The following is a 25,333-nucleotide window of genomic DNA, read 5'->3' on the forward strand; positions in this document are numbered from 1 at the left end:
AACAACGTGCACGCTTTGCAATGACTCACGTGTACCATGCCACCTCGGGTGGTCATTTCCAGGGGCCTCGTGTACAAAGGATTGCGCAGCTTCCATACCAGAAGATGGCGTACGGCCAAAACTCAAAGTACCAACGCACATAAATATTCACATGTACAAAACGCCTGGTCATACGCCAGGTCCTGCGCGCCTTTCCTTTATAAATCACAATCAACGTGAGATTGACGGCACGTGAACGAGCCACTGGCCCCGCCTTGCCTCCTCCCATAAATGAATATATTCAGATGGACTGTAAATGCGCTCCTGAGGTCATTTCTTTGTCTGAATTACTGTATTTCTTCGAATAATGGCCGCCCTCAAATAAACGCTGAACCAAAAATGAACGTTGAACTCTGCTGCTGGTGACTGTGAGATCGAGGTTCTGACAACCGAGTGTGGAGGCGAGAAAATGTTTCCTGTTAGGCGGCCTGTCATCAGGTATTAGCGACAAAAGAAAGTCGGTAGAGTGGAAAACTATTTGTGCCCTTTCTTGTTTTTAACCTGTATCACCTTGAGATGTAGCTCAATGTAAAGTGCATTACAACTACAACTATTATTATTATAGGGCCATAAATGCTGTGGGTTCAGTGAACTGGACCATGTCAGAAATTAAGAAAAAATGGTCCGATGTAAAACTTTAAATGTAGAAACGATTGGTGGCGCATCGTAACAGCATAGCAACTATAAGGTTAGCGTGACATGCATTTCCTGAGTGATTTTGTAGTTTGTTTTACACCCTCAAGTTTAACAGAAGTTATTAAGTGGTGGCGGATTAAACACGAGGCTATATGGCATTTCCCGTTTTGGCATTTTGATGTGATCATCCACATTAATGATCAAACTTAAATTCTTGTGTTTTTTGATTAGTGAACGTCACAAACGTAGTAGTGGAAACTTTATTCTGTAATATTTGGTGAGATTCTGCACTTTTCAGTTCGAATTTGCCTTGTTACAGAGCCAGACAAGACTTTACGGACGGTCCGCACATTCTCACGTCTGCTCAAAAGTTTCCTTGACGGCCCGCACATTCTCACGTCAAGTAAATCTTTATACATCACGAAGTCTGCGTGAAAACAGACTTTACGTTTCAATCCGTCACCACAGTCCAGTCTCCTTAGGTCAGGGAGCATCTTTCAACTGTCTGTGAATTTCAGAAGAAGTAGACTACACAGTAATTAAAATTACATTTTCAGAAAGGTCAGTGGAAAGCAACTGACTTGTTGTCGGCCTATTCCTGAATCTTTACATTTCTTTATCTCAATAAAGTTGATGCATATTATGTTCTCTCTCAAATAGGGGTATGCTAAAAAAGTGTTTTCTTTAAGTTTTTCTTGAATAGTTTGTAAGTCCATATGCCATAAGCTCTCTTTCGTTATCTCCATCCTTCCTGTTTGAGACATGATTGATCTCATGGCTCAAATCAATACATAACGAAATAGATTCTTTAGTAACACAAGTTCCTCCTGTGAATTTACACAACCCATCATTTTGGTGACACTTCTTGCACACCTCTCAAGACAGTCTCATCCACATTTCCTATTGTTAAGATATCCTGTATGGCTGCCTTTTTTGCAGCCACATCTGCTTTAGCATTCCCAGCAAAATAAAATCAATGTTATCAGTATGAACTTCTAGTAGAGCAAACAGATTATTCATAATCGCTATCTTTCCTCGTAGAAAACATATCTTTTGACCATAGCGAACAGCAATGAGATGCTCTTGCATTGTTCAGTAAACAAAACTATTGTTATAACGTTGAAGCATACATTGTCAACCTATGTAATCTGATTCATCACTCAGCCGGAATAGCACTGTGCCTAGTTGAGGTCTAGCTTGGCGCATGCAAGACAGTTGGACTGCCCTTTTTTTGGTGAGCAGGAAACATTATCCATTCCAACCACTATTTTTCTGTCAGTAAATCTAGTTCTTTATACTAGTTTGTTTTGCTCGTATCAGCGGTGTTGTCTTTATCTGTCCTATTGTTTCCACGTGGGGCATCATACAGGCGCAATCACCTTTTCAAACCATAGTATAGGGAAGACCATGTCCCTAATACAGATGGTAGCTCATCAGACAACATTAATGAGCTAGATATCCAGCACGTTAAGAAAATGAAGCAAGGCAGTAGAGATCACAGCTCTACATATGTGACACCGATGCCTGCTCAAGTGCAACACAATAGGTACAACATGAAACAATATTGCGTCTACTGTCAGAAGCCATTCTCTAAAATTGCACGGCAGATAGTATGTACATCGCAATTAATCTGAGGTAGCGATGGCATTCAGCTTGGATAAAAAGTCAAAAGAAAGAAGAATTAGATTAGGCCTTTTGAAAAGTAGAGGGAACTTTGCTCATAATGCTGCAGTTTCAAAAACCTATATAGGGGAAATGGTTGCCTGTAGACGGCCCAAAGGAGCTAAATTTACCTATGACTTCACTCACTGTATTTACTGTCAAGGTCTGTACCACAGAGACATTATGGAGACACATCCGGAACTGCCACCACAACCCCAAATCTGAAGACTGCACGACTGGGCAGAGAAGAGTTAAGTCAAGCATGTGCTTGACTCTTCCTCCACCGGTAGATATTAGTAAAAGTCTATGGACCATTGCCTGTGAGATGACAAATTATGAGGTTTCACATGTGGTGAGAAATGAATTCAGGGTGGGACAGCTACAGACTGTGTTCCACCTGTAGAAACTACCCTCCTTATCCATGGTACATTTTCCAGTACTGCACATCAAACACAATCATCCATTTATATGGGCATATGTGGACTGTCTGACCTTGTTTTGCCTTGCAGTGTCTGGGGACACAGTTACACTCCTGCCACCAGTCGAAGATCCAGTGAGTATTATTAATCAAAAGCACTGGGCTTGGCACATCCTGTCAATTAAATGTCTATTCAATATGGCAGGGTGAAGGAACTTCTGCCATTTGGGATGACGAGGAGACTGTGTCACTGGATTCCAGAAGGCCTGAGGTATCATGTAAATCGTATGGAAATGCATATTCAGCCCCTAATGGGTGAGAAGTCAGTTATACAGCACTCATTATATATATTTTCTGTACACGCAGCATCTAAAAAAGCAAATCGAGCTGGCAGATGCAAAGATTGCTGTAAATAAGAGACGTCTCGAGGATCTGGACCTTGATGTACAAATCAAGAACAAAAAACTGAGGAAACTGGATCTGGAGATAAATAAACTAGAAAAAGAAGCAAATTACTTCAATCCAATTGTGCATATTGGTAAAACAATGTATTTATTTTGTGTCTTTCCCCAGCTTGCCTGAAAAGGACAAAAAAAAGAAGCAAAATAATTAATATATTGGTCTCTGACTAGCCTGCCATTGATGACATCTGGGAATATAGCTGCATTGTCCCACTCATTCTCTGGTGCCAGTGCAGAACCCCTTTCCTTCCTCTGACAGGCAACCTTGTGTAGGACAGTGCAGGCTACAATAATATCACATGCCCTGTCTGGGGTGACCCTCAGGTGATGGAGACACTGAAAATGTGACTTTAAAAGGCGAAATGCCATTTAAATTCGGCCCGTTGTTCTTGCATGGGCAAGATTGTAACCTTGCTGTCCTGCTGTATGAGGGTCTGCTAGTGGAGTGAGAAGGTATGTCTCACAGGCATAACCCTTGTCTCCCAGAAGAACACCAGAGAATGCACCTGAGAATACAAAATGTAATCATCACAACTACACAAGTAAAACCTTTGACGCAATTGCGTTTATCAGTGAAATGTGTGTGGCATACCTTATGACAGTCGCAGGGAAATGGTACTGGACCTAAAAACTCGGGAGTCATGGACAGACCCAGGCCACTTTCCCTCCACATTGGTGATCATGCAGGAAGCATCACAGATCATCTGAAACGATGCAATGTTGCCTATTCATTACACATTTAATGCACAGAATATTTGGCTAGTTGACAGTAATTACATCATTTTTACCTGAACATTGATACTGTGGAAGGATTTCCGATTGACATAATCTCCTTCATGGGCCCCTGAGGGGCGTTTAATGCGGACGTGTGTGCAGTCCAGCGCATCAATGACAAAGGAAACCTGTAACACAAAATAGTCTGAGTATTTGGTGACTGTTCTAACGAAACGCTTTTTGTAATCTATAATTCATGTTACCTGCAATCTTCTGGAAATCCTCCTTGATGTAACACATTCTTCTGTGGCCAGGGAAGGTAATGAAGATGTGTGCCAAGGACTTCAGTGCCAAACACACACTTCTGACCGTACGGCAAATGGTACCTTTATTCAAGGTTTCGGCATCTCCCACGATATATAAAAACCTACGGCTTGCGAAAAAGCGCAGTGCCACACAGACCGTCTGTGGGATTGTGAGAGCATGGCTTCACCCTGTGCGGTGCTGAATTTTGGGACCCAGCAGTCTGCACAAATATCTGTCACTAAACACCCTGACGTCTGAAAGCACATCTCAGTATCAGTGCTTCGTCGTCCAACACGTCATTAACAGGGTATCCGCAGGGTCTTAAAAAGTATTAAAAGTTGATAAATCCATTTAGGGAAAATTAAGGCCCTTAAAAGGTATTAAAGTCTTAATTCCGATTTTATGAGGTATTACATTTTGTTCACGCTTTGTCCAAAGAGTTTAATTTCAAAAAGTATGCATGAATATATTTATTTACCCTCCCCAAAACTATTATAAACAATGACGTGCTCGGTCAGCAAGTCACATTTTGCGAAGTGCACTGTTAGGTGATGTGTCGCCCTCCACATGTCGCGAAACAGAGTCTGAAATGGGGAAATTTACATTTGCGGACTCCTGGTTGGAGAAGGATGAATTTATACAATGGCTGAAGCCTGTCCCTGAAAACAGGCTTACTGTACATATTGTAAAAACAAGATTAGCATAGCTTCTATGGGCATCAACGCCGTTGGCCGCAGAGAGCAGCTGTCAGGCCAATTAGTGTACAGCACTGTGTATACCACCCGCAATCAAACGAGTGAAAACTTTAAATAGTAGTATAGAATAAACTGGTTTAAATAAGCCTAAATACAAAAATTCCTACCTAGTAACCAGTATAGCAACCATGACAGTTTCCTGCTTGCACGCGTAGGTATCTCAGGAATTTAAGGTCGGCATAGCGACGGACGCGTCCTCGCTTCGGAACGGCATTGTGACGTCAGGTAGGACACTATTTGGCCCTAGGACAGTATTTTGCCTGACACAGCCACAGCAGTCTATTGCCAGTTTCGGTGCTCCACCAGCGACACCACTACCCAACACGACAGCTGAACTTGTCAAAACGGCTACGACAGCGACTTCTGCCCCATTGTCTGCCGACATCAGGTTTGCACAACAATGATGCGCGCGGAAGTTATCTGGTGTCTCAATACTACGGTGGCCCTGAAGTGCAAATGACACCCCCTAATATGAGTACATCCCCCAAATGAAAATACTCCCCCCCAATACGAGTCAACTCCCCCCAAATCGGATGACTTGTTCACCTCCCCCCAAAAATGAAAATACTCCCCCCCAATACGAGCCAACTCCCCCCAAATCGGATGACTTGTTCACCTCCCCCCAATACAAAAACGCGCTCCCCCCCCCAATACAAGTCAACTCCCCCCAAATCGGATGACTTGTTCACCTCCCCCCAATACAAAAACGCGCTCCCCCAAATGGAAAACGACATTACATTAACTCAAAAACACATTACATTAACTCTGAACGGAAAGGGTAGGTACTACACTTTAGCGCTGATTGGATGCAGTAGGCTAACTGACAAGAAATAAGAAATTGATTGACAGAAGTACAAAATGCAATAGCCTGACAGAGTTACGTGCACCAGGACATTTATTTGGGTATCGAAGCATGTAGCATAGGCTATGTATGCAAAAGCATAAATTGCTATGTTAAACGTAAACATTGATAGCCAAACAACTAGTCCACGTAACTCTGTCATTATCATGAAATTAATCGTTTTGATTTGAAGGAAAGAGGAAACATTAATGTTTACAATTCAGAGTCATTACACTACTCTTTATTTTAATCAGGGTCATTCCTATGAAATAATCTTAGATCTGCTGTTAACGTTTCACAATATAAGTAGCCTATGCGCACGCTAAAAACGCAGTTGAAGGAATCAGGACTTTTCAGAAGAAAAAACTGATAGTCCACTACAGAAGAATGAAATGCCACAATGACAGAGTAACGTGGACCAGGATAGTTGTTTGGCTATCGATTTTTACATTTAACTCGAAATACTTTTGCCTAAGAAGCCTACTATTTGCTACATTCTTCGATAGCCAAACAAATGTTCTGGTGCACGTAACTCTGCCAGGCTATTGCATTTTGTACTTCTGTCGATCAATTTCTTATTTCTTGTTAGTTAGCCTACTGCATCCAATCAGCGCTAAAGTGTAGTACCTACCCTTTCCGTTCAGAGTTAATGTAATGTGTTTTTGAGTTAATGTAATGTCGTTTTCCATTTGGGGGAGCGCGTTTTTGTATTGGGGGGAGGTGAACAAGTCATCCGATTTGGGGGGAGTTGACTTGTATTGGGGGGGGAGCGCGTTTTTGTATTGGGGGGAGGTGAACAAGTCATCTGATTTGGGGGGAGTTGACTCGTATTGGGGGGGAGTATTTTCATTTTTGGGGGGAGGTGAACAAGTCATCCGATTTGGGGGGAGTTGACTCGTATTGGGGGGGAGTATTTTCATTTGGGGGATGTACTCATATTAGGGGGTGTCATTTGCACTTCAGGGCCACCGTACAATACTGCGGTGAATCACCACTGAAGGACTGAAAATCTTTGTGTCTTATCCAACATGTAATGATGGTAATCAATGACACAAATATGTGTTCTAGAAAGAGTGGTCTGGAGTCGCAGAGGTCCGATAATATCAGCTTTAATGCAGTAGTTGGAAATCAACAAGTACAGAGCTCTGGGGTTGTCAACGTTTCCCTACCCGCAACAGAGTTTGGGCTGGTTCACGAAGTCCAACTGACTATTTGTCTATTGTGGCAACGATTTAAATAGGAACTATACTTTGTAGTGGCGAAAGAATGACGGTTTATTATTAAACTATTTTGTTTCTTAAATTTGATTGTCTTTATTTATGAAACCATATCAAATATTTGTAGTATCAGTTTTAGAAAATCAATAAGGCCCGCAAGTCCGTGTTTTGCGCTGATTTTAGAACAGGTAAGGGGAGTTGTTAGGCACAACACGACGGGCTTATTGCTTAATTAAACATTTGCTTCGCCTGCGCATAATTTGCACGTCACCTTATCGGCCAGGTACATCGGCAGAAAGTTTCATATCTGCAGATGCCGATAATTAAGTTTTGAAGCTTTTATCTGCCGATACCGATGACGTGCAGATACTATCGTGCATCCCTAACAGTAAAGCAACAAAGGATATAGCGTTAGTTAACTTACTTGTCCAAGGTTTGTAGCTTGACCAAGGAGCGTTAGTAATGTTCAGAATTTAATTTCAGCAAGGCCAGCTTTGTGTTGGCTTAAGTTGAGGAAACAGTAGTGGCTGAAATGTTAGGCGGAGACATACAAAACTTTGGGGAGTTGTGTCAGCGCATTACAAAAATACTTTTGTTTTGATTTGTACATCCAAACACTGAGCAACTGTTATGCTTTGTTCGTTTGCTAGCCAGGATGTTTCTCCAGGAAAAAACGATATCGCACTTGCCTTTGTAGCTCCGTTTTTAATGGGGGCGGCCAGACTATCTGGGCGGGCAAAGCAGAGAGAAGGGCAGTTGCCTGGCTCCTTGTGACATCACAAGGAGGAGATTTTCAAACAGAGCAATTGAGCCTTCATTTTCTCAAAGGCGGAGAAGAACACCCAGGGCTTGGTTTACACCTATCGAAAATTCTAACAATTGGGGGACCAACGGCAGGCTAGGGGAACTCAAATTAATGTTAAATAACCTCTTAAAGGGAATTTTTCATGTCATGTGACCTTTAAATGTTTGATGATGTACACCAACACAATACCATAATCTTTTCAATAGCGTATACACTATTTTCGTAGTTCTGTCTTTATCTCTATATTCCTCTCTCGGGTCCCACAGACGTCCCACAGTTTATGTCCTCATCAGGTGTATCTCTTACCTGCTTGGTGCTAAGAGAAATTTCCACCTGCAGCAAAGCAGATGTGGAGATAGAGGACCCTTATTTGATCTTTAGTGAATTCCATGTATGTTTAGAAAGTACTGATTAAAGAACATAAGCAGTTGTTAGTCAGATGAAATCTGGTGTGCATCTGCTTGTAACTTGATTCTGTCAGGTTTTTGAGAGGGGAGTGGAATGTTGACATTCCATTGCTATGGAGATGGCATTGTTACATCCTATTTGAGGATTGTGACAGTGTTCATTATGATCATATTGTAGGTTTCTTCTGTCCCTCCCTCCCGCCACACTGCTCTGTTTACATGCACGCAATCAGCTGAGACTGACACTTGTTTTGAGGTTTTAAAAAAACTGTCATACAAAAAACAGTTACACTAACTTATTTATAAGTTATAGAGACGGAGCAGCATATTTCTTTCACTTTCCATCTTGACGTTATAACCTCTGGAGCGCAAGCTACCCCAGTGCCATGGCAACTGCGCCTCATCGTATCTGAAAAGCTCCGGGGACCCTGTCCACACCACTACGCGTACCCGGCGTTTTCAAATGTCTCCGGCTAGGGGAGTGTATTCGAAAAGCTCAGTTTTCAGTATCCGAATACGCCGTATTAGTGTGGACGGGAGGTGCAAACGCAGACATATGCATGCGTTTCTAAATTTACCCGGGCTAGTGTGGACGGGGCCTTAAATGAAGCCCGAGCTTGACGCTCTTTCATTCCCTTTGTCCAATTCCGCATGCCCAATCAAAAATACACGTGCACTTGCAGTAGTTTAACGTTTTTACTTGGTTTTACAATAATTGACACAAATCAATGCAATATACTCCAATGAGCGCTATATATGAAATGATAATTGGTAGGTAAAGTATTGAAAAGGTAAAACTGATGCTTCTTCCAAATAGCTGCTCAAAAACCTGACCAATCCTGACTTCTGAATCTAAGTCCTGGCTCTGAGAAAACAAAGTGTTTTAGAAGTCTGACACATAATACAACTTATATATGGATATAAGTGGATTATTAGATTGCCGGCTCCAATTATTACAATTGCAATATTTTTTGGACTTACTCATCCTCTAGTGTAATAGCCAACCAATAATGTAATAATTGATTTCATAATGGGCAAAGGGTTATTACATTATTGGTTCAGAAATGTTATGGCATTATTGGTATTTTATTACATTATCAACCATTATTACATTAAGAACGGAAAATTATTTACATTATTTGCAGTTATTAGCCTACATTAACTGTAGACGAGTTACTAGGCTGCTACACTCACGCGAGAGATAGTTTCAAGTTTCCAGAATCAAGTTTAATTACCAAGTGTACACAAACAAGGAATTTACAGTGGGCAGGTGCAGGTGCAGGGGCGTCGTTACACCTTTTTTACAAGCAAGGGGACTTTCTATTAGCCTGGCTCTGCCCTCCTACATACTTCCGCTCAATTTAGATTTTGCTTCTGTACTAGGTCTGGCCATTAGGTACATAAGTCAGATGTCTCCGGTTAATTTTCTACTGGCCAACCAGCAAACAGAGGGAGTGGCTGACAACGATGACGTTAATGTTGTGCGCTAGTTTGTGTTGTAGTTCTGTAACGGCGGCGGAGAAAGATGCAAGCGAAGCCATTCGGTCCGTTGTGGCAACGCTGCCGAATCTTGCATGAACAAGATTTGCTGAGTTGTTGGTGGCCATGATGTTGTGGCCCTCCTCCCCACGGGGTTGGGGAACAGTTAGATTTTCCAGCTATGGCAGCTAGCTCTGTTACAGTAGTGGTGAAGGAATTGGCTAAGGCGAACGCTAGCGATTGGTTATGGCAGATCAGAGTGGCTCTAGGCAGATCCAACCTGTTAAACAATTACAGGTTCTAAAGGGTTTTAAACAGGTTTAATATCCAATGCACCTTTAAATATCCTGTAAAGTGGAATTGAAAATAAGTTAAGTTCATCACACCACAGAAGATTTGTTAACTACCCATCTATAAATTGGAATGGAAAAAAACCAGACATGTAAATTAGGCTTTGAAATCCTGAGAAAATCTCTCTGCTTGAGACTGGGGGGGCGTGTCGCCTGAAGAATCTGAATCTCCGCCCCCTCGAATTTATAGAATTTAGCAACAACAGCAACACTAGCTAAATCAATTGCAGATATCAGAACAGACCTACCTGCAGTCGCTGAGTGTTTAATGTATTAATTACTGAGTTGAGTAACAGAATGCAACCGTCTGTGATCTGACGTAGATAGGTCGCTGTGACATAGATCGGTCGGGTTTTGGCTCCGCTTATACAAAACCTGAGCTGAAAACGGAAGAAAAACTGTTCAACGGTGTAACTCCACATTTCAGTGCAAAAAAAAAAAGCTTTGGACATGCTTTCAGGAACTAGTATATATTGTACTGAGAAGCAAATCATGTAATTTGCTTTAACAGGAACTTTAATTGTTATTCATTTAAATTAGTGTAATTTATTAGCAAGGGGATTAAACACTTTTGCAAGGCACTGTATCCGTGTTACATTCTCATTGGGGGCTGAGCCCCCCTAAAGGTATGATCCTAGAATCGCCCCTGGATACAGTAAACATACAGAATCTTAAAAATCGTCAAAAGATTTATTATCAAAACGTTGGTTCCTCAGATTGTAAATTTGTTTTTGCCTTCCAAATTCATTTTTTCGAGGAATCGCGTTTTCTCGCCACACCGGCATCGGATTCAATTTGACCAGGTAGTAGACGGACCCACTTCTAAAACGCACATTGCAAATTATGCAATCCAAGGGACCCAGCCGTGGCTCCTCCCCTTAACCATAACAACAAGAGACGCCTTTTCCAATTGGTTGCTTGTCTCTCATGATGTAGCGTGCTGCTAACTACAGTCCAGTAGCTGTTCTAAAAATGGACCATGTCTGTTTTTCGTGAGCGCTAAAGGATTAACGCCAGCTATCCCTTAAAATAGGACTGGCTAAATAATACGTCTAAAGGCTGACTGTTACTAACGCTAAGTGGTGATGTCAAGAATGCATAAATAGAACTCTTTGTAATCGACGTTTTGATAGATGTTTTTCTGTGGAACTATGCAAGCTAATAAGGCTTATCGGGAAACGTTCGAGCTAGCTGCTGTAGATAGATGTTTTTTCATAGAGAACAAGGAAGGACGATGTTGTGAAGTTAAGGTGATGGACCATCAAGAAGATTCGATTGTTGCCCTTCTCCGGACACTGGACCATCAAATCGGAGACTAACCTCAGGTATTGGTCTTCACCATTGTTAAGTGAACACAACCCTCCATCTTCTCGTCTGTGCCAGGTTGTAAAGTAGTACAGTACAGTAGTAGCTAGCTCTACCTTGGTATGGTATGTTGCTAGTTTACCAAAGCGTTCACTTGTTGATTTATAAGATTTATTATTTGATTTATTGTTATATGTCTTAAACTTTATTTTGTACATTTGGAATTCGTGGTTCTGTTAACATTTCACTGTCACATGGTTCGTATAGTCTTAAAATATTGTAATGTTGACATCGAGTTTTAAGTGTAGAGGTTTTAAGTGCAGGCTTGTTTAGCAGGCTGTCCACTGAAGCAGGCTATCGATACTTATGGGCAAGAACAACAACATCCACAAGGATTGACCCATTACTCTCAGATCATTCAGTTTAAGCTGACCTAGCTACAACTACTGACCGAGGTACAACTGACCTCGTATCACAAACAACAAGTCCTGGGTACCTCAAACTACATTCATAAATACTGCCTGTGAATTTTCTCTCTAGCTATTAATCCCGCAGTGGTTACTCGCCGTGTCACGTCTAGCCAGGTAGCGATTAAGACTGCTAGTGAAGTGTTGGATACATCTGGGCAAGTATTGAGACACTTATGACAGTCACCTACGAAACAGGGTCTATTGAAACTATAGTAAAAGTCTGCAAAAGACATCACGGTATGACATGCTGACACAGGTTTTGGCTTTAATAGTCACTTTTGGTAAGCGTGTTGTTTATTTTCCATGAGACTGGGTAGATTACAATATGAGTACTCACACAAAGAGATTATGGTTAGAACAGATGCTTAGTGTTTACAGCCATTGAACTATTGTGTAGGAATACATAAATGCAGATTCATATTATATTTTTGCATAGTATTATACTTTCTCTCCAGTAAAGTGAGGCCAGTTAGCCCCTTAGGGGGGCCAGGGGGGGGAGCTGTTCCCTTGTTCTGCAGGCCTGGCACCTGCCACCAGAACCTGTATTGATATGCCTCTCCTCCAAGGTGGTTTTGAAGGTATGGCTCAGTCGTCCGTTTTTTCTCCAGACCACAACAAGAGTGGGGCCGCCATGGTAACAGAGGGGCTCAATGAGAACCAGTCTGCAGGTACATCATCCATGGTTGCGCATACTCACAGTCACACACACAAACAGCAGTTGCAACATACATACTTAGTACCTACCTTTGTGACTGGTGTTTACCCATATGGGTAACAAAAAATGGTGTCTAAAGTGTGTTATGTATCCCCATGAAGTGTGTTTCTGTATTCACCCAGACAGAGCAGAGGGCTGCCCTGTAAATGAAAACAATCAACTCTCAGAGGAGGAACAGGTCAGTAACAGCCTCCCACTCATCAATTCATATTCTTTTTACTTTTCATTCTGTTGTGTGAAAAATGCTTGATTTTTCTCGTCAATCTTGTTCCTTTCAGGGAAAATCCAATGCCTGGTCAGATGGACTGAGTGAAGATCCCCTTTCTAAGGACAGACTAGATGGTATGATATAGAGTCCTTCTCCATAGGCTGTCTCTAGATGTTTAACGCTTCCAAATGTATCCACATAAATATACATTCGATACCAGTGTTTCCTCTTGGATTTTTTTTAGCAGTGGGGGCAGGTGTCCGCCCCCCCCACCCTCCCCCCGAAACAAAGTCCTAACCCGATATTTGGGAGCAGGTTAATGTAATAGTCTAATAGCTAATTTAATATTGCACATATTTTCATCCTATCTCCCCTAAAGCAATGAGCTTAGGCTACTTAAAGAGACCTTCCACTCATAAAGTATGTCCTAAATGGCATAAATGCTGCCAATTAATAATTGACGTAACAACGTATTGTAAATAGTCAGTAGCCTATCAATTAAGGTACTCGAAAGCATCTACACTGCCTGCTTCATTTGATCTTGATAGGCTAAGCATTCTGTAGTAAATAATAAAATTAAACCCACTATCGCCAGCAATCGCTATCGAATCAACAGACGTGCAATTTAGCTAGCCCGGGGAAGAATACAAACAACGAAAATCACCAGTTAACTTAATTTAAATTAGCAAGAACTATAGACTAATACAACAACAGGCTTAAATGAACTGACAAGTTATACGACTTACAGTTCTCAAGGACGCGCACACGCAATCTCAACTGCGGTGTGAAGCGCGTGTCCGTGCTATTCTCCGACATACACTCTAACAATCACTGCTGATAGACGGCCTCAAATTTTGTACAGCCCTATTTCTGATACCATGGCGGCAGAAATTTAGCCGTGGCGGGCCGCCACGACAAAATCAACATAGAGGAAAAACTGTGATACATTTCCTATCAAATATCTGTCTTTGTGAATACCTTTGCTGGTTGACCCTACCACCTCAGCCTCCTGGTCCCAGAACTCCATCTCTAAGTCCCTCCAGAGGGCCGAGGCCCTGTTGAGGACCCACTTCAACCCCAGCCTGCGCTGGCTGCTCGGTGGCAAAGCTGAAGACGACCCCTGGGACAGCGAGAGTCAGGACACTTTTGTGGCATACCAGAACCTGACCTCCCGCTCCTCACTGCGCTTGCAGCGCTTGGAACAGGGCATGCTGGGAGCATCCCAGCAGTGCCAGGTGGTGCGGGAACCATGTACGGGGTTTACCCAGGGCTGGGTCAGGGGCTTAGGTACAGGAGAGGCAGGGAGTGTTCTCTACCACCCTCCTTCTGCCTCACTCAGCCAACACTACGGCCAGCTACAGAACCTTTTAGAACAACGAGCTCTTCTCCTCTTCCTCCACGAGTACGCCCGTAGGAGCAGGGTAGCCTCAGAGTATGTGGCCCGTCTGGCCGGCTTTCTGGAGGGGGAACTTGGGGAGCTAGAAGACAAGGACAGCCCCTTCCTGGATAGACCCAACTCGGCCTTGAGGCAGGGCCCAGGTCTGGCCAGCCTGTGCCAGGAGCTGAGGATCCACGTCCGCCACTGGGAGGCGCTGTGCATCCGGGCCCGATCCGACCCCTACCTGCGACCCGTCCTGCTCCAGAGGACAGGCCTGCTGGAGGGGATGCGTCGGACCCTGGGCCTCCTGGGCCTGCAGGCGTTGATTCTGATGCAGCGGTGTGTGGAAATTGTCCTGGGCGCCCTCGCCTCGTCCCAGCTGGTCAGGGTTCCCCGGGACACTCTGGAGGACATGCTGGCTGCAGCCGAGCTCTACAACCAGGTGTTGGAGGAGCAGAACGCCCATCGCGGTACCAGGGTGTGGAGGTGCCAGTTGCTGCAGGGTTGTGGTTGGTCTGGGCTGCAGGGCAGGCCTCCTGGCTCCAGGGGGAAACACCCTTCTCCCTTCCCTGTGGTGCAGTTGATGAGGATCCTGGCGGAACACAGAGGAAGGATGGCTGCAGAGCAGCTGCATCGGTGGGCTTCCCAGCAGAATGGCCTCACCACCCAGATCCTCCACCCAGGGACCCCAACACCTACCTGGGAACAGCTGCTGCACGATTTTCCTCTGCTACCCCCTCTATGCTACCACCTCCCCCCAGAACCAGAACCTGAGCGACACCCTGTGGAGGAGAAGCCCCAGGCCCAGCTACAATCCCAGCCCCAGCCCTGGTCCCCTGACCTGCCCCTGGGAGCATTCATCCGGCAGGACCGGAGATCGTTGGAGCTGCTGTTCCAAGCCCTGGTGTCCTCCACAGAGCTCTTGGCCCCACACGTGTCCAACAGACCTGCTCCTGACAGACACACACCAGACTGGAGACTACAGACACCGGACAGAATGGACCGGATACTGTACACACCAGACAGAATCGACCAGATCCTCCACAGAACGGACAGACACACACCGGACAGAACGGACCGACCAGAAAGGACCCAGGCACCGGAGGGGTCAGCTGTCTCACAAGATGGTCACAGGTAGGGTAAATACAGTGAAGAACAGTAGTATAGAGTAAATACAGTAGAATACAAATAAAGATTGTGTCAAAGGACAATGAATGACCAAAAGAAGCAGTAAATAAACATAGAAATGACAGGAGGATACAGAAGCAATTAGAACCGAGTCTATTTATTGTTCCAGACCTTCACTTCCTGTGAACGAAGAAACCATACCCCCTGAGCAAGCAAGGCAGGAAGCGAGGCGTCCAAGATCTGTGCAGTGGTTGGATAAAGGCCAGTCAGGAGCGTGTCTACAGCTGTTCGGCCAATACCGGAGTCTTCTGTGGAAGCAGTGTGGGCGGGCCCTGTTCATGATCTTCCAGCATCCGCCACCGGGGGGCACTTTAGGCAGCATCAACCAGTGGAACGACCAGATGCTGTTTCAGCTGGTACTGTGGCTCAACCAAGTCTGCAAAACAGGTGGGACACCTTGCGCAAGCTTATCTGGGATTTCTGATGACGCTTAAGTGTAAACGTGTGAAAATATTAATGTTTGGGTGCTGGTGTGTGTGTGTATGTGTGTTTCAGAGCTGGTTCCAGAGGAGTGCAAAGGAGTTCTAGATGACTTTACCATTCAGCTCCTGACCAGCACAGCTTTCCGACACTGGGACCATGGTCAGTCCAGTATCTCTGACTAGCAGCTCGTTAATGATTGACTGATTGATTCATTGATTTGTTTCTTCCCTGATGTTTTCTGGCAGTGCTGTGTGTGTCCTTGGGCTCTGGGCTGAAGGACAAGTGTCTCCCGAGAGCGGACCGTGATGGCAGCATGGTGATAACATCTACCATGGAACACTTCCTCCAGCTGACTTCGCCCCTCCTCACCACACTCCGGGCGCTGAGCCACACCTCCAACACACACACACCTGGTAACTCCACCCCCGCTCCTCCAGTCCATGATCTACACCCCCAACAGACACACAGACACACACACAGATACACCTGGGGCCCGTTCTCCGTACGTCGCTAACTCAGTTAGCTGGATTTGATTGTTGACGATTTGTCATTATCTTGGATTGTTCAGTTCTTTGAAGCTCATCCTGGACATAGTAACAGGTCCGTAAGCTTAACCTGCTCGGGAGCAGGTTTATTTTATGTAAACACGATTAGATTGAGGCTTTAAAAGCAGGGGTGATACAGGAAGTCTGTCACAGCCATGTCTTGCCCGTTTTTTACCACAGGAACCTGTTGAGGAAGGCAACTGTGTAGAGTGCTGGGCGAGAGGGATAAATAAAATGATATTGACTTTCATTAATAAGATGTTTCAAATGAATTTTGGGGAGAGAAAGCACAAATCACTAACCCAACATCCCAGAACATATAGAGTTGAATGTTTTATTGGTTTTCTTTAAGCTACACTGTACCTTTCAGTGGTGCACAAACAATGAATATTAATTAATATTAATATATTAATATTGTTCATTGCGTGATAGATAGGCTAGATTCTTAAGCACTGCGCGATGAGCTACTAGCCTATACTTTTTGAGAGATAGCCTATCGTTTTTTTTGTGAAGGTGTTATTTACATCATACATTTTTTGAAACCACATTATATGACATTTAAGATGATAAACAAAGTATGAAAATTAAATAAGAACATAGGCCTAGCTTACTGTAATAAGTGATAAAAAATCTAACGTGGTCACTACAGTACATTTCATTTGGTCTGCTACTTTTTGCCAGCCCTCGTTCTTGGATTTTGCAGACTTTGAGGTGTTCCCTGTCGTTCTGATTAAATCTTCAAATTCGGAGAAACCTTCGAGCAAGCTGTTGCTGTTGCGGAAAAAACGGGGTGCTCCTTTTGGCCACGGTGAGCAGCCATAGACCCATGTGAGCAGCCAATAGCAGCGTTGCTGATCAAGGTTCTACTATCGATACATACCCTCTTTTAGACCAACGCATAACTCAATCCAGCTATACTAATTATAAACAACATGGGTGTTCAAAGAACCGATTTAGCCAGATCATGATCAGCAAGATGATGTCATCTTGGATGTGTCATTTGAAATCGGATGTTATAAGTGACGTACGGAGAACGGGCCCCTGGTAACGCCAACCTCCACTCGCCCAGTCCCCGACCTTCACCCCCAAAACACACACACCTGGTAATTCCAACTTTGTCCTCTCTGTTACCCGTTCCCAGGGTTACCTCACAAATGAATCCCTGTATCTCTATGGCAGCCATTCCCAACCTTTTCCACTTTGCAACCCACTTGCATAGCTCAAATATTATTGTGGCCCCCTAACACATCCGTTCACTTAATTTGTGCTTATCACACATGTTTAACAACACCACGAACGACAAACAGTTCAATTCACTGCAATTTTTTTTGCAATTTTAAAGAGCGATCAAAGAAGTGTCCATCAGCGCCACAATAAGCACACATTGTAAAGAGAGGTAACCTTCAGAACTACAGCCATTCCCATAGTTCCATATAACATAACGCTAAATAGCAAACTGCTTGTGGGCTTATACACAACTTAAGTTAATACACAAATGTCAGTAACGCAGAAATGTCAGTTGGGCTACTGTCAACCTGCCAAGCGTAACTATTGCCGTTTGTAATGATGAATTAAAAGGCAAATGTCAATAAAAAAATGTGTACGAATTTGACAGATATTTTGATACTTAGTTTTCATTGGTTTTGCGGCTCACCTGCATTACCCTCGCAGACCACTAGAGGGCCTCGGCCCACAGATTGGGAATCAATGCTGTGGCAGGGGTTCCCAATCCTGGTCCTCAGGGCCCCATCCTGTCCTGCATGTTTTAGTCGTTTCCCTGCTACAACACACCTGATTCAAATGAATGGTCGTTATCAGGCTTGGCTAACTTGATATTGACCCAATCTCTCCCTTCCCCGCAGGGGCTCCAGGCAAGGCCTTTTCCCACAGGACAGAGCTCCTCCAGGGCAGCACGATGCGAGCGCTGGCCTCTGTCCAGACCTCCACCCTGTGGGTGATGGGGAAGGCCTACCAATTCCTCTCATCCTGGAGCCTCAACAAGTTCCTGCTGGTCACCCAGGGAGACCTGAAGGTAGGCAGGCTCATGGCTAGCCACAACAGTTCACTTGAAGTTATACCCGTTTACATTCAAGACTCATATCCTCACAAATCCAAAGCCCTCCACAAACTGGCATATTCACAACGTTCCTCAAAACACATGTATGCCGCACTGCCTATAACATTGGGTCTTTTGTATCTTTTCCAACGTATTTGTTTGATCAATCCCCTGATATTAGACTTATATTTAACCTCCACCGTTTTGTTTTTAACCTCCAACTGTTTAGGCCCATTTTATGTAAGATGTCCTTGAGTGTTTTGAAAGGCGTGCCCCAAATAAAATGAGTGTTATTAATTGAACCCCCAAATCTAACCTCTCATTCTAGCTTCTGTAGACCTGACAGGATTTGATAGGTGTCAGAATACGATGCTTTCTAGATGTATTTAGCCCCTGTGGTGTGTGCAGGTGCTGAGAGCGTCCGTAGAGAGCCTCTTGCAGGAAGTGGAAACCCTGGCTGGGGAAGAAGATCATCCACATCATCCTATTCCTCCAGTATTGATGAGGCAGCAGATAGCCCAACTGCGGCAGGCCATGTCCCACCTGCAGGTGAGGGACAGAGATGGGACATGGGATCAACACACATACCCATCCAAGTATGTGTGTTGTCTGGGGCCAAATGTACAAAGGTGCATACGCATGAAAACGGGAGTAGAAACGTGTGTTTCTACACAGTTTCAGATTTATGAAAAAATATGTGGCGTGTGAATCCTTCTGCACACTTAAGAACCCATGCGTACACTGTTTTGAGATGTGACACTGCGACACAGAGTGATTTATGTTAGAAAATTGTATATGTTATCCAAAGATTTTGCCAATTATCTCACTTTAGCTTATTTAGACAGAAAGAAAACCATAACAGTTACTCCATCAACTTTCACATAACTGCCAGCCTAAACAAGATCCTCCTCCTGTTTTGGTAATTAAGATCTCCATTTTACATTCAGTAAAGTTTCTTTTTCACAGTTTTTGTTGTTGCTGTTGCCATTTCTCATTAAGAATCATTTATTTTTCACAATGGGTTAATTGATTGAATCAATGAAGACAAACGTGTAATATCGGTCGCATATACAGTGTTCATAAATCGGGAAAAAACATTGCGTACAGACAGGGTTTATACCAGGTGCTTAAAGTGCTTGAATTTGACTTTTTGAAGTTCTGGAAAACCCTTGAAAACAGTCATATTAATGACGAGGTACTTGGAAAGTGCTTGAATTATTTAAAGACATTAATTTACAAAGTAATTTGTTGAAGTGGGAAAACTGTATTTTCCCTCAAAATTAACACCTCAGCCCATCCCCCCCCCCTCCTGTTAATTTAATTAAAGCACAATCAGTTTTTTCTGGTATTCTTCGTCGTCGTCATCTGCCGCTTGTCCGGGGATCGGGTCGCGGGGGCAGCGACCTAAGCAGGGAGGCCCAGACTTCCTTCCCCCCGGCCACTTCCGCCAGCTCTTCCTGGGGGACCCCAAGGCGTTCCCAGGCCAGCCGAGAGACATAATCCCTCCAGCGTGTCCTGGGTCTTCCCCGGGGCCTCTTCCCAGTGGGACGTGCCCGGAACACCTCACCAGGGAGGCGTCCAGGAGGCATCCTAATCAGATGCCCGAGCCACCTCAGCTGGCTCCTCTCGACGCGGAGGAGCAGCGGTTCTACTCTGAGCCCCTCCCGGATGACCGAGCTTCTCACCCTATCTCTAAGGGAGAGCCCGGACACCCTGCGGAGAAAGCTCATTTCGGCCGCTTGTATTCGCGATCTCGTTCTTTCGGTCACTACCCATAGTTCGTGACCATAGGTGAGGGTAGGAACGTAGATCGACTGGTAAATAGAGAACTTCGCCTTTCGACTCAGCTCCTTCTTCACCACGACGGACCGATGCAGAGCCCGCATCACTGCGGACGCCGCACCGATCCGCCTGTCGACCTCGCGCTCCATTCTTCCCTCACTCGTGAACAAGACCCCAAAATACTTGAACTCCTCCGCTTGGTTCAGGATCTCCTCCCCGACCCGGAGATGGCACTCCACCCTTTTCCGGTCGATTACCATGGCCTCAGATTTGGAGGTGCTGATTTGCATCCCAGCCGCTTCACATTCGGTTGCGAACCGCTCCAGTGAGAGCTGAAGGTCACGGCCCGATGAAGCCAACAGGACCACATCATCCGCATCTGGCATTCTTTGGTTTGCGTTATAACATGTGATCATGCTCTCAATTCATTTAAGTGTTTTTCAAGCACGATAAGAGCCAAAGTATAAATCAATTTGGTTCTGAAGAACCGCTGTCTGAAGAGGCATTCTTTGCACACACACCCGACACACACACCAAGAGAATAGCCCGCTTCTTCTCAGACAGTGCGCGCCAGTACTGTATTGATTAGGCCTACTTGAGGACATAACTGAACATTTAAGCACAGTCTTAAATTAGTTTCAAAGTCTTAAATTAAGGTGAAAAGCTGGAAGAAAACCGGATTTGTGTCAGATCCGGTTTTCTGTGCGTCAGGTCTTAAAAAACAGCCATAAACCCACTGCTGTCCGTCTCATTAATGTTAATCAAAGACAAAAGAAAAAGAGTAAATCACTCGCTGCTCTTGATTGAATAACATTTGTAGCTTTAATAAGGATTAATTTAAAGTATATGTTTGATAAATTAGATCTCTGCTTGTAAAAAAAAATTGTGCTTGAAAAGTCCTTGAAAGTACTGGAATTTCATTATACAGTATCTGTACGAACCCTGGTACGTAGGTTTTCCCGTTTTCTCCATATGCACACTTTTACGGATGAATTTACACAGAGTTTGATACATTGGCCCCTGGGCTGGAACTTCTGTAATAATGGATGTCTCCAGGTCTTCTCTGAAATGGTTATGAGGATCTTCTCCATGGACTGCAAGAAAATGTCTGGAGAAATCTTTGAGCAGACCATGCCCTCCGCCAAGCACTGGAGGCTAACCTACAGGATGGGTAAGGGTCACACTATCACCACAACCTGAAACATTCACTGTGTGGTTTTTGATCTCAACGAGTTGTGATGAATACTGGTTGCTCTCCTTTTGTTAAAATTCTTTCTCTCTACCCCCTCCTGCAGATTTTCCCAGAAGCCCTAGTGAGTATGCGTCGTCGGCAGCTCAGAGTGTGATTGGCCAGGTGCTGGAGGGGGTGCAGCCCCTGCCGGAGGAGGCCAGGGTCCCTGCCCTCACGGAGGCCATGACCGCCTTCATGGAGGCCTGGATGGAGCACATCCTCAAACAGAAGATCAAATTCAGGTACACACACTGTATACCTCGTATGACTTAAGAAAACAGCACAATGAGCGACAGGTTCAGCCCAGGTAAGGGCATTTATTAAGTTATAAACACAAAACCAAAGTTCAAAAACACCAAAATACTTCCTCGGTGGAGGGAAAGGTCCATGGCCAGGTCCCGTCCCGCTGTTGGCTCTCTATACCTGACGAAAGACGAAACAAGGCGAGTTGCTCGTCAAATGCAGCTCTCCCCATGGTTGCTCTTTCCCTTGCTCCCCTGAACTGGCCAACTTTTATGCAGCGACTTTTCCTGGCTGACGAGGTGCAGCTGTGGTCCTCGTTAGCCGGCCAGCGGAGCGGAAACCTGTGATACTTCCCCTGGATCACCTGGCCCCGAGCTTCAGGGCTGCCACAACACACACACACATACACACACTGATGCACATTCACATGATTCTAGAGGAGAAAATCTAGTTTAGGGACACACACATATACCCATACATGCACTGATGCACATTCACACGATTCTAGAGGACAAGATCAAGTTTAGGCACACACACACACCCATACACCTTCAAACAGAGGCTTCAAGTAAACACAAACCCCACCAACACCCTCACCTTCCTCCCCCCCCGTGTTCAGTATCCAGGGTGCTCTGCAGCTGAAGCAGGACTTCGACCTGATCCGGGACCTGATCCGGTCTGAGGAGTACAGCCTGTCAGAGGAGTTGCACCAGAGCCTGCTCTCCCTCAGGGTGTTCCAGCAGGTGGACTCTGCCATCGTCTGTCTGCTCCAGCAGCCCCTGGCCAAGACCTACATGCCCTCCCGAGGCTGGGAGCCTTTCAGACGATGCTGTGAGTCTGCACACACGCACACTCTTACACATGTACTACAAAACTGTGATAGTGTTCAGGTCTGCTTGCTTGATGTAGTGCAGAACACACACACACACACAAACAGGCGCGTGCTGTACACTTACACACACTCCTCATCTGTTGGCCAGGTCCTAACAGTGCCAGTGTGGTGGACCAGGCAGCAGGCAGCATGAACAACCTGGAGAGTATGGAGATCGGGGCGGTCTGCCAGCAGGCCCTGAACCAGGGGAACAACTCTCTGACCTCTGACCTTCCCACCACCTCTCCCCCAGAGTCTTACCTCGCCTTAGGCCACGCCCAGCAGGAGTGGCTGGACCTGCGCATACACAGCGGCTCTCGGTGGAGACTTCCAGGCTTGCACTGTCTCAGCAACACTGAACCCTGACACACACACACACACTACCCTAGCTACACACACACTACCTTAGCTTTTTTAGCAACATTGAATGATGGGTGGAGAACTGCTGCTTCCTAAACTGCACTGGTTTGACCTGTCATGGTGTGTGGGGTCAGTTATGTTTTGGAAATTAATTCTCAGGTTGAACTGTGATAGGGAGTCTATAACCCTTTTTTAATCAAATCAAACACCAAATACTGTATGTTTGGGAAGTTTTGTTAGCTGTTTGGCTCGAATGTAAGAGAAAGGACGTCTGAGTATGGCGTTTGCAGCTTTAGTTTTTTTCTTTAAGCATTTATTTACTGTATTACGTTACTATTGTTATCAGCACTTTTTTATTTTGCTATTATTATATGATTTTACAGTATTAAGTGGATGTAGCAGCTCTACTATAGTCTGTTTGATCCTGGACTTGGAATATGTGAACTGGTTCACTGACTAGATGCAAGATAGTGAACTTGAATGCACCTTGGATCTTAAAAAAATAATATATTATCTACATCAGCCAAATACAGAACAGTCACCAAGAAACTGTCACAATAGATGAAAATGGCGTCTCTTGTTTGGACTGAGTTGGTGCTTGCTTTGTGCAGTGTCTGCACTTCGAAAATATAAAAAAATCTATTGAATAAAATCTTTGCCATGTTGTATGTTTGTCTTAAGTCACAAATGTATTTGTCTGTGTGCTGTCCGTTTGTGCCAGAATAAAAGGAGGAACACGAGGGTGATTCAGACAACTATAACGTTGACTGTAGTTCATACACTTATTTAATTCTCCACTGGATGGCGCAATAGGACAGATTAACAAATATGGCTCCAACATTTTACCTGCACTCTCCAAAACCAATATACAGTTATTGGCTGAAAATGTTGTTGAACAACATTTTGTTTGTTTTGGAAGTTTAATCTAATGGACAGGCAGAGATAAGTAACTGACAGGCAGAATAAATTACAGGTTACAAACAGATATCATTTCATCTATGAGATCTGGAGATGAGGTCAATATTTGTAAAAAAAAAAAAAATAATTTGCACATACCATAATGAGGTTAACTAAAATGGAATATAAATGCCATGGACTGGTGTGGATCTCCTGTCTGCCGTTGCCTCGTGTGTATCTCTCTGTCCTGGCCTGCATTAAGCAGACCTGAACACCATTACAGTTTTATAGGGACTATTTCCATAATCTCTCAGTTGGCTTGGCGACCATATCCAAAGCCATAAATACCACCCTTCAATTATCTTCATAGGGGGTTCAGGCGTTAAATAAGAGGGTCAAACACCTAGAGTGTGTGTGTGGTGTGTGCCTAGGCTGAAACCTGCTTAGTAAAACAGTGTCCAGGTCAAGCCCTCGGTGGAATTCTTTGTTTGTGTGTGTTTCAGGTCGAGCCCTCAGTAGAACAGAGTGTGTGACCTCACGCAATGACTGTAGTCTCACCCATGGCCTCCCATCAGTCCCTCTCCCCTCCCTCATGCAATCACTGTCCTTCCCTGCCTCCCCCGCTCCCAACAATTAATTAATTCAGATTGACCATTAAGTGGGCGTGGGGGGGACATTTGATTAATATTTTCAATATCAGTTCTTCTCCTGTATAGGCCTGTCTCACTCTCACCTACCTGGGAAACGTATGATAATGGGTTGGCATCGGCCGGGCGGGGTGTGTGTGTGTGTGTGTGTGTGGGGGGGTCCGGCTGGCTGAGTTATGGGTGGGGAGTGCACCTCTGTGTGTGCTGCCGTGTAATTTGAATACAGATTAGCCCGGCCCCAGTGTTCCGTTGCCGTGGCGTCGCCATTACGGGGGACAGTCGTTTGACTGATGAACATTCAGGTTATCACAAGGTCATCACCTTCGCCGCCATGGCGATGGGGGGGGGTGGGGGGGGGCAAGCGGGCCGACCCAGTCTAGGTGGCACAGACTCAGGCAGACAGGAAGTTCTTCGATAGCATAATTAGTGCCGTTAATTAAGGGGCCGTCTGCTGATTGAATAAATCCTGAGGTAATTAAGCAGCCAATCTGCTTCTCCCATCACTCCCACTCTTGTTTCCTCTACCGCCGTCTCTGTCTCTCTTCTGTGTTTCTTTTTTTTTTAAATCTCCCACTCTCTTTCTATCTCTCTCACTGATTCTCTCTATATAAATATTTCCCCATTTGAAATGTTTCAGTATAAAATGAACCAGTGGTTCAGTCTCTTAGACTCAAGGTTGATATTTCCGGAGGGTGTCAGATTAGAGGCTGGTCTCTCAAGAGAACATCAGACTAGAAGCTGGTCTCTCCAGAGGATGTCAGATCGGTTCGCTCGCCGGTCCCTGGTCTCTTTAGTCCAGAAGATGTCAGATTAGAAAATGGTCCCTCTAGAGATTATGTCAGATTAGTCTAGTCTCTCTGCAGGAAGTTAGATGAAATGCTGTCCATTCTGGAGGAGGTCAGATTAGCGCTGATTGCTGTTAGG

The 25,333-nt window shown here is 44.6% G+C and overlaps 1 protein-coding gene across 2 annotated transcripts; it reads left to right on the plus strand.

Annotated features, from left to right (window-relative positions):
* The first annotated feature begins 11,053 nt into the window (after positions 1–11,053).
* On the plus strand, positions 11,054–23,531 carry ccdc142 (coiled-coil domain containing 142). 2 transcript variants are annotated; one of them, XM_047017313.1, is made up of 14 exons: positions 11,054–11,415; positions 12,432–12,533; positions 12,703–12,758; positions 12,859–12,922; positions 13,794–15,300; positions 15,464–15,741; positions 15,850–15,936; positions 16,023–16,190; positions 18,185–18,354; positions 18,787–18,927; positions 21,217–21,331; positions 21,456–21,633; positions 22,254–22,465; positions 22,615–23,531. In XM_047017313.1, the coding sequence occupies exons 2-14, from the start codon at positions 12,446–12,448 to the stop codon at positions 22,869–22,871; spliced, it is 3,321 nt and encodes a 1,106-aa protein (XP_046873269.1). In that variant the 5' UTR covers positions 11,054–11,415; positions 12,432–12,445; the 3' UTR covers positions 22,872–23,531. The 2 variants fall into 2 exon arrangements, with proteins under 2 accessions (XP_046873269.1, XP_046873342.1); XM_047017386.1 differs by having other exon boundaries at positions 12,474–12,533.
* The last annotated feature ends 1,802 nt before the right edge of the window (positions 23,532–25,333 follow it).

Source organism: Hypomesus transpacificus, chromosome 1 (assembly GCF_021917145.1).
Source record: "Hypomesus transpacificus isolate Combined female chromosome 1, fHypTra1, whole genome shotgun sequence".
Taxonomy (NCBI): domain Eukaryota; kingdom Metazoa; phylum Chordata; class Actinopteri; order Osmeriformes; family Osmeridae; genus Hypomesus; species Hypomesus transpacificus.